At 43.7% G+C, this 15,285-nt stretch overlaps 1 protein-coding gene across 1 annotated transcript in view; it reads left to right on the top strand.

The window, feature by feature from the left end:
- ZKSCAN1 (zinc finger with KRAB and SCAN domains 1) overlaps positions 1–6,372 on the top strand; it is a 6,592-nt gene extending 220 nt beyond the window's left edge. Inside the window, exons 2-6 of the mRNA XM_007468876.1 lie at positions 1–256; positions 507–660; positions 2,684–2,775; positions 3,048–3,174; positions 5,477–6,372. The exon at positions 1–256 is cut by the window's left edge and continues 3 nt beyond it. Coding sequence (XP_007468938.1) covers positions 1–256; positions 507–660; positions 2,684–2,775; positions 3,048–3,174; positions 5,477–6,372 — 1,525 coding nt within the window. The remainder of the gene's footprint in view (positions 257–506; positions 661–2,683; positions 2,776–3,047; positions 3,175–5,476) is intronic.
- Positions 6,373–15,285: the final 8,913 nt, after the last annotated feature.

The following is a 15,285-nucleotide window of genomic DNA, read 5'->3' as shown; positions in this document are numbered from 1 at the left end:
GCGGTTCAGGCACTTCTGTTATCAGAACACTTTTGGGCCTCGAGAGGCCCTGAGTCGACTGAAGGAACTTTGTCACCAGTGGCTGCGACCAGAGATAAACACCAAGGAGCAGATCCTGGAGCTGCTGGTGCTGGAGCAGTTCCTTTCCATTCTGCCCAAGGAGCTCCAAGTCTGGCTGCAGGAATACCGTCCCGATAGTGGAGAGGAGGCTGTGACCCTTCTGGAAGATCTGGAGCTGGATTTATCAGGACAGCAGGTAAGAAGAGGGGAAACCTGTCATGTGTGAGCAGCACGTGGACTTTGAGACTGAAGCAGAGAGAAAGTTACTGACTTAAAGTTCGTATTAATAGTCCTTGTGGTGCTTTGATCCTCTTCTGCTTGGATATTAAAAAGTATTCTGGCCCTGTCCTTCTTGCAGCCACTGGTATATTTACTGTCTTTTTTCACTTGTTTAAATTCCTGTTTAAAAAGTGATTTACCCACAAGCCCAACCTGTTTGTCCTCAGGTCCCAGGTCAAGTTCATGGACCTGAGATGCTCACAAGGGGGATGGTGCCTCTGGATCCAGTACAGGAGTCCTCGAGCTTTGACCTTCCTCACGAGGCCACCCAGTCCCATTTCAAGCATTCATCTCGGAAACCCCGCCTCTTACAACCACGGGGTAAGAAGCAAGGTTTCACATGGGGGGAAAGAAGCAAACTGTTCAGGATGGGAGTGCCCTCTCTGTGTTGCTAAATGCCTGTAATAGAGAAGCATGTTTATTTCTATTGTCATTATTACTAAATGTCAGAGGAAATGTAACTTACAGACCAATTTCAGGAGTTAAATGTTACCAAGGAGGTAAGTGAAATGTGCATAATGAACCTGGGTGGACATTATATTATTTGTTGAATTGTTAGTATTCTGGATGTCTAGCAGGTTTTTTTTTTTTACAGGAAAGTCCTAGGAAGAGATGAGATATAGCCAACACCCTAGTATGTCGTAAATTATCTTTAAAAGGATCATTTATCAATTCATTTTATTTAAAATGTATAAAATACTGTGTAACATCACTGTTTCTAGGTTACTTTCAAAAATTCCAAAGAATGGGAAAAGGATGGAAAAAATATTTTGTTTTTGGTTGAGGAACATGAGGCAAAAAAAATCACTTCAGGGTCATATAAATAAAAATCAGTTGAATTTTTTTTCCTTTGAGGGAAATATTAACAATATTTTTATCCAATTTTAAAATCAAAGTTGATACCTAGAATATCAGTAAAAGAAAAAAAAATAACATGGTAAAAGTATGGTTGTTCAGCAAGAGTTGACAAAGGCACAGTCCTTAACCAGTGTGTTTATTTACGATGACATTCAGGATAGGAATATTAGAGCTTAAGGAAGTATTGTCTTCCGTGCATTCTGCAGGATAGCCAGCGCTCGTAAGCTGGAGAAAGCCTTGTGAGCCAACCAGTGCACTGTGATGTTTATCCACCACTGTCCACCCAGTCCCGTTAGGTCCTCGTAGGGTTTGTGAGCTCTCTCCACACTCCACCAGGTGAAGTCAGGAAACGGAGGAGGATCTTCGTGGTTTTAAGTGCCTGGTTAGGGCTGATTCAGTTACCAGAGTAACAGCTTTCCAGACCCTGGAACATACAGTTGTTACATCGTAAATAGTTCTTGAAGGAATTGAGGCATATGCACTTATTCTCAGTTTCTCTTTGTGCTGCTCATCTTCCAGAGTGTTTCCTAACTCTCAGAGGGTTAAAGTGCTAGGTACTTGATCTTTTTCTACATTTTGCTTTAGCTTATATTATTGCTGTATATTCTGAAATAGTTACAAGATTTACTAATTCCGTTTCAAATTAGTTTTTCTAGTATCTTTGCAGCGCAGTAACATCATCTGTTCACCAGTAACATTTCCAAATCTAACATTACTTGGCAAGGGAGGATTTTGATTTTGCCGTTTAAAATTTTTCCAGTTTTTCTTGCACGTCGCAGTTAGTGTGACCCTATATTGTAGACGTCTTTTATTAGATGAGTGTCAACCCAGACCTTTATATGTTTGTAAATGTCTCATTGACATTCGAACCATGTGTGCGTTTTATCCAAAAACTGTGGCTAAGTGAGGGAGAAAAGTAGAGGGACAAAAAATGGCAGAAACTTACCCAGAAGTAAGAAGAGCCCCTTCCTTCTCTGTGTTCCAAGATATTACTACTAAAGATTTTTAAAACTGTTGCATTTTCCACAACTGAATGGGATTCTGAAGTCCTGGTATACTGTTCGTTGGACTGGAGAAAATTAAATTAGGAGCCAGACTTGAATGTGGGCTGAGTGTTACCTACTTCTGTGGCTGAGAGTAGGAACCCGGGTTATAGTTCTGGCTCTGCCCTCTTAACAGGATGATGTTAGGCAAGTTGTTTACCCTCTCGGGGCCTCGGTTTCCCCTTCTTTAAAATGAAGGAGTTGGATCAGGTGATTTTAAGGGCCCTTTTATGACTCCTTGTTACTCCTGCTTAAGAACAGAGGTCTTAGGAAGACACAGATCATGCCTTTTCTTTCTTACATTCTCTGTAGTTCTCAGTTCTGTAGTTAAACACTGAACATTGGGCATGCTGGTACAGGAAAGAGGGTGCCCCTGGGCCCTTCTTTGAGGGGAGGCCCAGAGCAGAGCTGGCTTCACTCACAGCTCCTTTCTCCTCCCTCAGCTCTCCCTGCCACCCACGTTCCTGCCCCTCATCACGAGGGGGGTCCCAGAGACCAGGCGATGGCATCTGCACTGTTCTCGGCAGATTCCCAGGTGAGCTGTGGGCCCCTCTGCCCTCCTGAGTCCCTCGCATCTGCCTCTTCCTGGAGCTCTTTCAGCGGTCTTCACCAGGACACTGGCTCTTGATGTCCCTGCCCACAGAGTAGCCCCACTCCCACCTGTCCACTAGAGCCTGGCGTGGTCACCTTTTCTTTCCCAGCATCCTGTAGGTTTGCAGTCACCTCCGTCCCTGACTCCAGGTTCGGGCACTGGGACTGTCCCTGGACTTTGGGAGAACTGAGTGTGGGGATCTCGTGTTATTTCAGGCAATGGTGAAGATCGAGGACATGGCCGTGTCCCTCATCCTGGAGGAATGGGGATGTCAGAACCTGGCTCGGAGGAATCTGAATAGGGACACCAGGCAGGAGAATTATGGGCACGTGATTTCCCAGGGTAAGATGGCTGCAGGATTATTGTCTGATAAGATTGTATTGCCTCTTTTTCTGTTAGTTCTGGGATCTCTGATGTGGTAGAGACTACTGAGCCCGTTTCTTCAGACCAGATAGAGAAGGAGAACAATTTGAGTTTCTTTAATCCCAAAAGCCTGGTACTGGGACTTCCTGATTCCAGGTGGATTTTTTACCTCTAGGTAGTTTTTGCTGTTTGAAAGCAGAAATACTTTTATGTTCTGAATCCCCACCTCTTCAACTACTCTGTCACCATTGAGGATTCTGCTTCATTCCCTGTGGATACAACTAAGTGCTTTTGTCAGGGGGAGTGTCTGTATTTCCTATTATAGAGGGCCAGGTGAGAATTGATCATCAATCTAATCCTAACCTGGGACCATGTTCCTGAACCTACACTGCATCCTGCCATGGGCTTTCAGTCTTGCATCCTGTGAGCGCTGCTCTACGACAGCTCTGTATAATTCCATGAACTTGCACCTGTACCTCCCTTATGGTCAGGGTTCCCAGATTCCAAACCTAATGGTGATCTTCTGTGAAGAGCTCTGGCTCCTGAGTGTGTAGTAAGAACAAAGAAGTTCTAAGAGGCATCAACCAGATAAGACAAAGTGACACAGTTGACTAACAGTCCCATTTGTCTCTATTAGGTCTTAACCCCTGGGAGACAGTACTGCAGGAAGCTCTCAGATCAGTCCTGTCATAGGGAAGGCCACTTCCTAAGACTTCTGCCTGGGATGGGCAGTGGTAGGGTGAATGAAGGGAAGTTATGAAGAAAGGATGTTATTACAGAAACCTCAAGTTTTGTTTTGAACCATAGGAATAACTGGGGTTTGTTGTTTCTTAGTACTTGCTCTTTGGACGAGGTGAAAATTAAGCCAAAAAACTGATCTCTGTTTGTGAGCCGGGTAGTACCCACCCCTTGCTAACTTAAAACAAAACAAAACATTGGGAACAGCCGGGGAACTATCCAGATCATCAAGGACCTAGGCTTGGAATTCAAAAGAAGTAGACCAGTTTCCTCTTCCTTATGATCAGGTCAGTATTTATGGTGATTTCATCACTCAAGTCGGGTTAGATACTCAACTCCTTCAGTGATTGCGTTGAGATAGTGCACACTCATGTGGAAAGGTTTCTTAAAGTCAAGTAAATAAAGAATAGATTTGGGATAGTTTGTTTTTTTCCTAGACAAATGTAAACATATATAAAATAGTGTTTTTGTACTGAACAATTTTTAGACTATATTTAAAAAACAGGGTGGCACACAGAATGTAGCAGTCCACAATAAGAATATATTCCAGTGTTTTAACAGGCAGATTGCTAAAATCAGAGGATCAGCTCTGCATTTGTAAGATCTTGTCTTATATTACGTTCTTTGTGGGCTGTCTCCGGAATTGTTTTCAGTCTCTTTGTTCTCAGTAGTTCTCAGTTGTTTGTCAGTGCAGGTTTCAGTTACATGTACTAATGCCCCAACCAGCTTCTTCACCCTCGTCCCTGTTGCTTGAGCACTGTCAGCTCTCTGCTGCTCTCCCTGGTGGAGAGAAACTAGCTTCTGTGTCTGAAGGTCTGCGTAACCTGCCAGGTTCAGCGCTCCTTGTTTTGCATGTTAACCATCACCTTGTCAATAAAAATCTCACAAAATTGGCAGAGTATTTGCTTTTTTTAAATTAATTGCATTCCTTTCTTTCTGGTAATACCACTTATAATTTTCTAGGAAAGACCTGTCCATTCTCTCTTTTTTTTTAACTCATAAATTCTTAATTAGAACTGGAACATGATTTTTTTTTTTAATTTTTTTTTTAGCCTCACAGCAGGTGGGCTCTTAGTTCCCCAACCAGGGATCGAAGCCGCCCCCCCTGCTTTGGAAGCACGGGGTCTTAACCACTGGGCCACCAGGGAAGTCCCTGGACCATGATTTTTTTAATGTGTATTTATTCTTTCAGATTAATTACCGGGTGACCAAATTATAGAACCATGAGTTGTGACCTCTTATGTTCCTTAATTCCTCACCCCTTCCTTCTTTCCTCGCCTGGTCTGTTCCCTCTGCTCGCTCCCGGCCTCTCTGCACGCTCCCTCCATTGTCCTTTCCACGCTTCGCCTGCCCTCTTATTTCCCAGTTCTACTCCCTGTTGTCCCTAGGTTTTTTCCCTTGTTTTTCTACTATTTTATTTCCAGTTAATATTGTGAGGTCATTTTGCAGGCAGGTAGAAGCTTCCTGGAAAACAGTGTCACTTGAGTAACCCACATATTCAAAAGAAAAAGATGCTATTTGTATTTTTTATTTATTGTGTCAGGTTGTGAAAACAGGAATGAGAATGAGGAGTCCACCTCAAAGGCTGAAATTGCAGAAGACTCAGCATCACATGGGGAGACCACAGGAAAATTCCAAAAAGATTTTGGAGAAAAACGTGACCAGCAGGGCAGAGTAGTAGAAAGGCAGCAGAGAAACCCTGAGGAGAAAACTGGAAAAGAAAAGAGAGATCCAGGGCCAGCTACAGTCAAGGAAAAAAAAAACCCCAGTACAGGAGAGCGAGGTCCAAGGGAAAAGGGTAAAGGACTGGGGAGAAGTTTCAGTCTGAGCTCAAACTTCAACACCCCTGAAGAAGTTCCGACAGGAGCGAAGTCCCACAGATGTGATGAATGTGGTAAATGCTTCACAAGGAGCTCAAGCCTTATTCGCCATAAAATAATACACACCGGAGAAAAGCCCTATGAATGTAGTGAGTGTGGGAAAGCCTTCAGTCTTAACTCAAACCTTGTCCTGCATCAGCGAATCCACACAGGAGAGAAGCCTCATGAATGTAACGAGTGTGGCAAAGCCTTCAGTCACAGTTCAAATCTCATTCTGCATCAGCGGATCCACTCTGGGGAGAAACCCTACGAATGTAACGAGTGTGGGAAGGCCTTCAGCCAGAGCTCAGACCTCACTAAGCATCAGAGAATCCACACGGGGGAAAAGCCCTATGAATGTAGTGAATGTGGAAAAGCTTTCAACCGAAACTCATACCTTATATTGCATCGGAGAATTCACACCCGAGAAAAGCCCTATAAGTGCACAAAGTGCGGCAAGGCCTTCACCCGGAGCTCGACCCTCACTCTGCATCACAGAATCCACACCAGAGAGCGAGCCTCTGAGTACAGCCCCGCCTCCCTCGATGCTTTCGGAGCATTCCTGAAAAGCTGTGTGTAAAGCGAGAATTTGTCAACAAGCCATTTCCCCTTTTTGTTTCTAAAATTATTTCAGAGATGTGTGCCCATGGAGGGGAAGAAAAAAGCCTCAACAGGTTAAAAAACAAATCACACTTATGGATCCTTACAGGTACGTCAGCAGTGTTCTGCCTTTGCCTAGTGTGTGGGCATGTAATTCTTCCACAGCCCCTGCAGGGAAATGCTAGTCATAGGGATGGATAATCCACATGCTATTTCCACACAGGATAGAAGCACACACACAGGAAAATGTCAAGCTTTTCAGTAATGAGGAGATCTTTAAGGCGCTCTTGAACTCTCTGCAACCACAGTACATAATTGAAAGACTAAGATAGGCTCTGTGAAAATGACACTGGGGTTCAAAACCTGCTTGCTGCAAACGCCCTACTTGGCCAACGTCTTGCTGAACCTTATTTCTCAAAAAAGAGGGACACTTTGAACAAAAACTACATCGGCACATGCTGCTCAAACTAGTTGTATATATACGGTAAGTTCTATACAGTCGCTGGTAGCCTACCAAAGCTATAGAAATCTAGGACTGCGCTGTCAGTATCAAACCAAAGATTTCTATCTCTTCCTGAAAGAGAGGGCATGCGCACCAGTCTACAGTTCCAAAGGACGGCTGCAGATGTAGATGGTTTCCCTCCTCATGACTGAGATAAATCTTACTGAAATGGCAACCGTGATTCAAAACACTTCTCTCCCTTTGCGAAATCCCCGAATTCCCTAAAGCACTATCGCACTCCTAACTGCGTTTCTCCACAGGTTAGCACTTGATTGCGTACTGTCTTTGAATCTTTTGTTGTTCCGTGTGTGAAAGTTTTCATCACTCCCCAAAAGAGATGCTTCTCTTGTCGGGGGATATATTTATATCCCCGACAGCCCTGGACACAGTGCTGACCACATGAGAAGTGCTCATTAGGCCTGACTTCTAGCAGGATTTGTACATTCACGACAAGGCCTGTGAGTCACAAGTACCTGAAATACGGTAGCGTGGCCCGGCTTGTGAGCCCGAGGCGTGGCTAAAGCTCTAGGGGCGCATGCTATTTTTGTCCTAAATATAAACGAAGGGTGCTGGTCAGCCGCCAGCATAGACTATCTAGACACGGATCAGAGAGTAAATACCATGAAATGTCAAACGACTTTGTTGTCATCCGTCATCTTAACAATGTGAACACTTACTAAGGCAAAGATGGCAAAGATCTTAACCAGAATTTCTTCAGTTAGCTGCTGAACAACATGATGATTTGGGCACTTTCTGAATCATTTGTAACTTTAAAGTTCAAAAGATGTGATTTCTGTTGCTTTTCAGAAAAAGGAACATTGGAGGGAGCATTTTTTTCCCCACACCTTCCAGAAACTTGGAAAAGACATTTGAGATCGTTAGCTGGCAATTACTAAACGTGTCTGTTGCTCTGAGAAGCTCACCAGCGTGCTAAGATGTGGCTGGTCGTATTGTAGTCATACCGCACAATGTCTTTTCTGTTTCTCATCACTAGAGACTGAGGTGAGGTTATGAAACTTTGATCTTTCCCATCATCTATGCAGAAGGATGCATTAGCTTCTGCGTGGAAGCCAGCGACAGACCATTTTCAGATGCACACACAAGAGACCCAAGCAGCGTGGGTCACATAGGAAGTCATCAGGGCCCTGGGTAGAGGTAACTGCTCGTGAGAGCGCACAAATGATTGTAGACAGCCCTGCAGGGACTTAGAAACAGACTAAGAACACACCTGAAGACTAGCCCCATAATGGGAGACCCCTCACATAGAGTTTGAGATTTTCCGTCAAGAACTAAAACTGTCACTCGTCACTGGTTTGCTAGCCAGCAACCCAAGCCTGTGAGATGGTGTCACTTCACGGGGAACCATGGAGGTGGGGGCAGCTGTGGCCTCAGCTTTGGGCCAAACAGCACTTTTTCTCTGGCCTCTCTCTATAACTTGGAGCAACTTCCAGCTTCCCAGTAGCTCCTAAGCAGTTGCATCAGTGTTGCCTGGGGGAACTTTAAGGAAGTCAGCTGGTGACCAGAGTGTTCTATCCATCCAATTTAAGAAAAACAGGAGAGAGACTCCAGAAGAGCACACCTAAGTAACTTTATAGTAAGGGAAGGTAGAAGAAATGCTTTTAGGAATTTTCTTCAAAGAGTGAGACATAGTGGTGGTCGCATAGAAAACTGCTGATGCTTTTGAGCAAAGACTTTTGCTGCCAGGAAGCAACTGAAAGCAGTGAGGTGCTTAACTCCAGACACCGATCGAAGCACCGACTGTTGTGAAGAGGGAAAGAACACTGGTCAGGTCCACCCACATTGGCTTCTTTATGCGGACATGATTCAGCCATCATTTCTTTTTAATGGAAGTTAACTATAACCTGTGCCCCACATTTAATTCCCATTTCCTGGGACATTGTACTGACTGTGGGATGGCCATGGGCGTTGCTCCAGATCTTCAGCAGATGGTCTCCTTGAAGCAGCTATTTGAAGACAAGTTTTCTGAAGAAAACCGACTACCACTGTTTATTAAAACCATCTGCATTGCATTCATTTATCAGCTCTTCAGCGCAAAATGTAATAGAGTCATGGCCCAAAAGGCTTACGACATCTAAATTAGTGCTCAGGATAGTCATTTGAAAGTTCTCGACTGGCTGAAGTATGTTAACAGTTTAAGTACTCTAGTTAACTGTTAGCATGCTAGTTGACCCAGTGGAAGTTTTTGAGGGGTTTTTAAAAATATACCTTAACCTTGCCAGGAAGAGAAGTAAAAGTCTTAAAGTTGTGGGGCCTTTGTTTCTACTTCTTCCTGGCAGGCAAGGCTAAAGCCTAAGACTACAGACGTATGAGGCATCTTGATATGGAAGGCACTTAGTATTTTATTAAAGGCATAAAAGTGAAACTGTGCTAAGTAAGTACAGAGAGGTTGACACGTTTGATACCTAAGACAATTCACATCTTACCTGGCGTCGGAGAAGTCATCCCAGGAAGGAACCTCTTGAATGTGATAAATATGGCAAAGCCTTTAATCACATCTCAGCCCTTAGCATCAGAAAGCTCACACTGTAAATAAACATTAATATTAAATTTGAGGAAAACTTTCATGTGTAGCACTCATTGCTATGGACAGAAAATGAATTCCGTCAGTATGTTCCAATCACGTACTGAATTTCAGAAACACTGCAGAGGAAGCTCAATCTTAACTCCAGAGGATCCACAGAAGAAGAAAAAAAAAATGTGGGGAAATGCTAAAGAAATAGCAAAATGTACAACTTCTGACAAAAATTGTTAATGTTGGGTACTTCTATATATTTTGTATGACCATAATGTCAGTGTCTGTGTTTTGTACCTCCAGCCCCTGTTATTCTGTATATTCCCTGTAAACAGATAATGTATTTTTATTTTAATCTATTTGACAGAACACATCACTCCAAAAGAGCAAAGTTTTGGAGTGGTGTAGAAGTTGATGTGGTCATAGACAAAAAAGTCAGTTCACAGAACTGAGGAAGGGGAAAACGAGAAAAAAACCTTCATAGTTTGGTGCTTATCAAGTCAAGAGCTTAGGAGATAAGTGGAATTGCTAGGAGACAGGCGACTAGGGCAGTAAAATGGAACAGTTCTAGAAACATCTGCAGCTTCCTGAGAGTGTTCTCTTCAAAGCCAGGAAGTTGACCGCTTAGCTGCCAGATCACCATTTCAAGCAAGGAGAATGGGTTCTCTGAGCTTGTCGGGGGAGAAAGAAGGTCTGCCCCCATCAATCAAGAAGAGGGCATGTCCTGGGAGGGCCAGTGGAACCACTTACCTTGACCCAATGGTGTGAAGCGTAGTCCTGTTTCCTCCACTAACTCTTAAATTTCTGTGTTTAGAAAACTTGGGATAGGAAAACACCAGGATGGGCTCTTCCTGGAAAACAGACACACAGGCATCCAGTCCCTGGGATTGCAGGAAGGCTTGAGAAGCATTTTGCAGTATTCCTGTCTCAGCTGTCTCCTGTGTACCCTCCTTGCTCCCACTCACTTCCCCTGGCCTGTGATTATTAGGAGAGGGGCTTGTGACGATTCATAGCTAGGAAAGAACTTTTTTCTAATTTTTATCCTAGAGTTGATCACCTTTTATTGCAGGGTCTCGACGTCCTCATCTAAAGCTAGCTAACCAGGTTCATCCTACCATCCTCACGGAAGAGTCATCGTGTGAATTGGAGTAACAGTATTAAAACGTAGCCACACAGTGACAGCAGTACTTAACCAGTGGAGCCATGTGTTTGTGGGTCCCACTCTGCGCAACTTCTCAAATACTGATGAGGGGGCTATGGTTCCCCAGCTGGGAAACCACGTGAAGGTCTGCAGATTGCAAAGTGAAACGTAGAATCAGAGAAAAGAAAATTAAGTGATATAAATAGATCTTTTCCTAGAAGTTAGAGTAGATTTTTATTTCAACTACTACTGGAGAATATAATAAAAAGTATTATTTGAAAAGTTGCCCTAACATTTAGGTTTCGTTTTTAGAATGGACACACTACTGTACATTGAAAAGTAGTTACTTATTTTGCTATTCAGATTAATTTTTTATTATATCTAAAAATGAAATTATCTGTTTTACTTTTCAGAGCTTTGTAAAACAAACTTGAAGTTATAGGGAGGTAAGCCATCCAATTCTGCAGGTCAAACAAAAGTTTGGGAACGGTTCTGGACATCTCATAATACAGAATGTCGTAACATGAGAACTTCGTTTCATATTGACTGGTTCTGTTTAACAGTGGATACCACAAACCTCATGTTTTTCTCTTATCCTAAAACAGTGGAAGGTAAAGAGTGGGCATTAGGTTGACTTCTGAACAATGGTTTGCTGTTATTTTTAACAGGTTTTTTGTTTTGTTTTTCTTTTAATCGTTGAGATTCTCACCTCCATTTACTAAAGAATCATGACTCACTTCAAATTACATAGTAATCAGCAAAGTTAATTGGTCTTAAAATTAAATTTTCTCCCTTCAGCAAGCACTCATTAAGCAGCCAGGCTGAATGCATTAAGATACAAAGAGTAAGTTCTGTGAGGGATTGAAAGGTGATGTTGAAACTGGGATTTCATTCCAGTTTCAGATGCGGGTTTCAAGTTCCTTTGGTCCAGGGAAGGGACCGGGCCTCTGCCCGAGTCGCTATTGTTTAGTCTCCCGACAAGGTCAGGTTTGCTAGGAAGGAGAGTGCGGGGGAAGGGTTGTAGGGGCCAGACTCCCAGCTGCGGAAGAGTGGTGAGGGAGCCCTGTGGAGAGAGAGAAGAGAGACTGCTGGGCGTGTGCTGGGGGCCAGTGCTCGCCTGCCTTCCCCATCCCCCTACCCCCACTTCAGCCACTTGACAGAGTAAGGTTTTAGTCCGCCGAGCGAGGACAAAGCGTATTAGATTTAGAGGTTCTTCTGCTGGTTGCAGGGGTTCTTACGTGAGAGGGCTGGGCAGGGGGAAGCAGGTTGTGACGACACAGGAAAATCTTGTTCTAAAAATCTGTGAGTTTAGGGGCAAGGGGTGGGATATGCAAGCAAAATCAGCAATTATTTTAACATGAACATAAATATTTTTATTAACTTTTAGTTAAATAGAGGTTATTACACCCAGGTCAACACGATAAGCCTAAATCTATATAGAGAGCTAACTCAGGCATTGTCTTGTTTATCTGTAGACTGGATAAAAAAAACCTTTCCTGGTTTGTCAGTTCCTAGTTTCTTAGTTTAGAATAAATTAGACGAAAAGAAACTGACTTGTCTTTGTATATCCGCAGAATTAAGTTATTGCTGTTAAACCTGGCCTTTTCAGTTCCCTGATCTTTGAAGCGTCCAGATGCTTGGTAGATGTTCAGTGAATGATTTTTAAATTGAATTTGTTCATTTAAAATCCTCATTAACATTTCTAAATCGGATTCTTTCAGTAAATAATGGAATTTTAGAGGGAAAGTGAGTTTTGTTTTTAAAGCTAGGAAACTCCTCCACTGAAAATAGTCATTTGAGCGCTAAAGTTTCAGTCATGAGAAATGGCAGCAAAATAAATTGGTAATGCATTTATAGTCGATGGTCCATTTTAGGAGGCCGATGGTGTCTGACAAATTTTAGAGTAGTGAGGTGGGGGAAGGAAATTGTGGGGATTTGTAATAAATATTCTCTTTATGTTGTTTCTCTTCAGGATCATGGTAAAACAATAAATTATCATCTCTAGGTGGCAGTAGTTATGATGTTTGTTTTATGTTGTCCTTGGTTGCATAAAATGTGTGTTTTGGGTAAAGAAAAAAGTATAATTTCAAAGTCAAAAACTAGAACTGACACAATCCTCACCCAAATGACATGTTGTAGGTAATTTCACAAGCGCTTAGGTAGCTTCTTGGCAACAGAATGAAAAACCATGGAATAAAGTTGTGCTTTTTTTTGCGGTACGCGGGCCTCTCACTGTTGTGGCCTCTCCCGTTGCAGAGCACAGGCTCCGGACGCGTAGGTTCAGCGGCCGTGGCTCACGGGCCCAGCCACTTCGCGGCATGTGGGATCTTCCTGGGCCGGGGCACGAACCTGCGTCCCCTGCATCGGCAGGCGGACTCCCAACCACTGCGCCACCAGGGAAGCCCTAAAGTTGCTTTTTAATGATCCCCCAAAAACAATTTTTTCATAGGATGGAACCATTAAAATAACCTTTGGAGACTGGGATTGATGTATAAAACAGATAACTGATAAGTACCTACCATATAGCACAGGGAACTCAATGGCCTATATGGGGAAGGAAGCTAAAAAAAGTTGATGTGTATAACTGATTCACTTTGCTGTACAGCAGAAACAACATTGTAAATCAACTATACTCCAATAACAAAAACAAAACCTTTGACCACTTTTTGAGACTTAAAAAATTGAACATCCTAATAGGAGCAATATGTAAAGTTGATATTTTAGACCTTCAAACTATGAACTCTAACCTAATAACCTTGATTTTGCATAACTTACTGAAACAAAATGTGATTTTGTTCACTTTGTCTCACTTAAATAATTGATTTTTTTCCACCCTATTTAGAAACCAGAGAGAAGTGCAAAGTGTTCTGTTTTCCTCTGCTCTTCAGTTTCCTTATCCTAAAGGAATACTAACCCCTGCCTCACTTGCTTTCCAGGGCTATGGTGAGATAAACAAATTTTTTAAAAAGTAAAAGGTGGCACGTGTGAAAAAGCAGTGTATTTTTACTTAGGTATCACAACCAAATCTTAATTCAGGGGTGCTAAACCCTATACTGTCCAACAATCTTAGCCTAGTTTCCCTGAGAGCAGAACCTGAGGTCAGGACTCGTGTGCAGTTGATTTATTTTAGGGGATGATTTCAGAGAACAGCAGAGTAGACAGAAGCTGGAAGAAATCCAGTGCATTATTGAACTTGGTCACTGCTGTGGACGACGGGCCCTGTGAGAGATTCTGGTTCTGAGTTTATTAACGGCAGGGTGTGGAGAGGACCAGAGACTCCAGCGTCCCCAGTGTAGACAAGAGCCCCAGGAGTCGTAAGGGTCAAGGTTACCTTCCAAGAGCATCTCAGCCTTTCACTGTGTCCAGTTCAAACCCTGGTGGCTTCCTCCTCCCTCCATTCCTGTGCCTTAGTTACAGAAAGCTGCCTGGGGAAAATCCACAGACATGGCCCCTCCATGGCCCTCGCCCCTGCTAGCCTACCCTCCTCTCTGCCGTAGTCTTGGGGCCGCTGTCCAGGTGTTGCCTGCTCCCCAAGCTCCCAGGCCCACCATGGCCTCACCTCACCCTTTCTCAGCAGACCCCCCTTGTTATGCTCTCCCAGGGGCCTCAGGCCATTCCGACGCCTCGCTGTCTGGTCCTCCCTGCTCCCTGGAGCCCCTCCCCTGCTGCCTCCGAGGGATGTGGCCTTGCTCTCGAGCGCCTCCAGGCTCCTCCTCACCCCTCAGTACCTGTTCTCCATTTAAATAAGCACAAACTTGTAGCTTTAAGGAGCCAAAGCAAATGTTTAAAATCTTTGGTTTTACTTTGACCCTTCCTTTTAGCTACCAAATTCCTCTGCCACGTGGACCAGAACTGCTGTTTTCATCTCTTCACCGCTGATATCCTCCCTCTTAAAGCCCCTGTAACTCAGTTCTTTTTTTTTTTAACATTCTTTTTTTTGTGTGTTTTTATTTTTGGGCCACGTTGTACAGCATGCAGGATCTTAGTTCCTCAGGGATCTGCCCCCTGCAGTGGAAGCATGGAGTCCTAACCACTGCACCACCAGGGAATTCCCTTGTAACTCGGCTCTCATCCCAGCCTCTTAGATGGCACCATTAGAGGTCACCAGTGTTCTTGACAGAGCCCTTTCTCTCGTCTTCATTCTCCCTTACCTTTCTAGAGCATTTGACATTTTCTTGAAACCTTGTCAGTTGTTTGCATTGCACTGCCCATCAACTCCTCTCTCTCTTCCTCCTTCACTCCTGAATAATAACAACCATGAGGTTTCTCTAACCCATACATCAACTTTGTAGAGACAGTTTCCCCATTATACAGATGTGGACACTGAGGCCGGTAACGTGAAGCAGCTGACCCCATGAGTGGCAGAGCTGGATTTAAAGCGAGGTGTGTCTGACTCCAGCAATCAGGTTCTTTCCACTACTTCATGTCCTTTCTGAGCTCAGTTATTCTCCCACCTGCATACGCCACCTCTGTGATCCCACAACTACGTTTATGGAGCAGCCTAGCATAGTGTCTACACACGCAGGCACTGGAGCCAGTGTGCCCAGGATCAAATCCTTCATCTACCACTTACGTGCTGTGTCTTAGTTTCCTCATCTGCAAAATGGACATAGCGTTATAAGCATTAAATGAGCCGTTACATGTAAGGCAGCTACAGTAGTGCCTGACCTACGTGTTCCAGATATACTAGCTATTATTTCCTCCATGGTCCTCTCAC

Source organism: Lipotes vexillifer, unplaced genomic scaffold (genome assembly GCF_000442215.2).
Source record: "Lipotes vexillifer unplaced genomic scaffold, Lipotes_vexillifer_v1.1 scaffold12, whole genome shotgun sequence".
In the NCBI taxonomy this organism is placed as follows: Eukaryota; Metazoa; Chordata; class Mammalia; order Artiodactyla; family Lipotidae; genus Lipotes; species Lipotes vexillifer.
The sequence above is the reverse complement of the archived record's forward strand: the minus strand, read 5'-3'. Positions and strand labels throughout refer to the sequence as shown.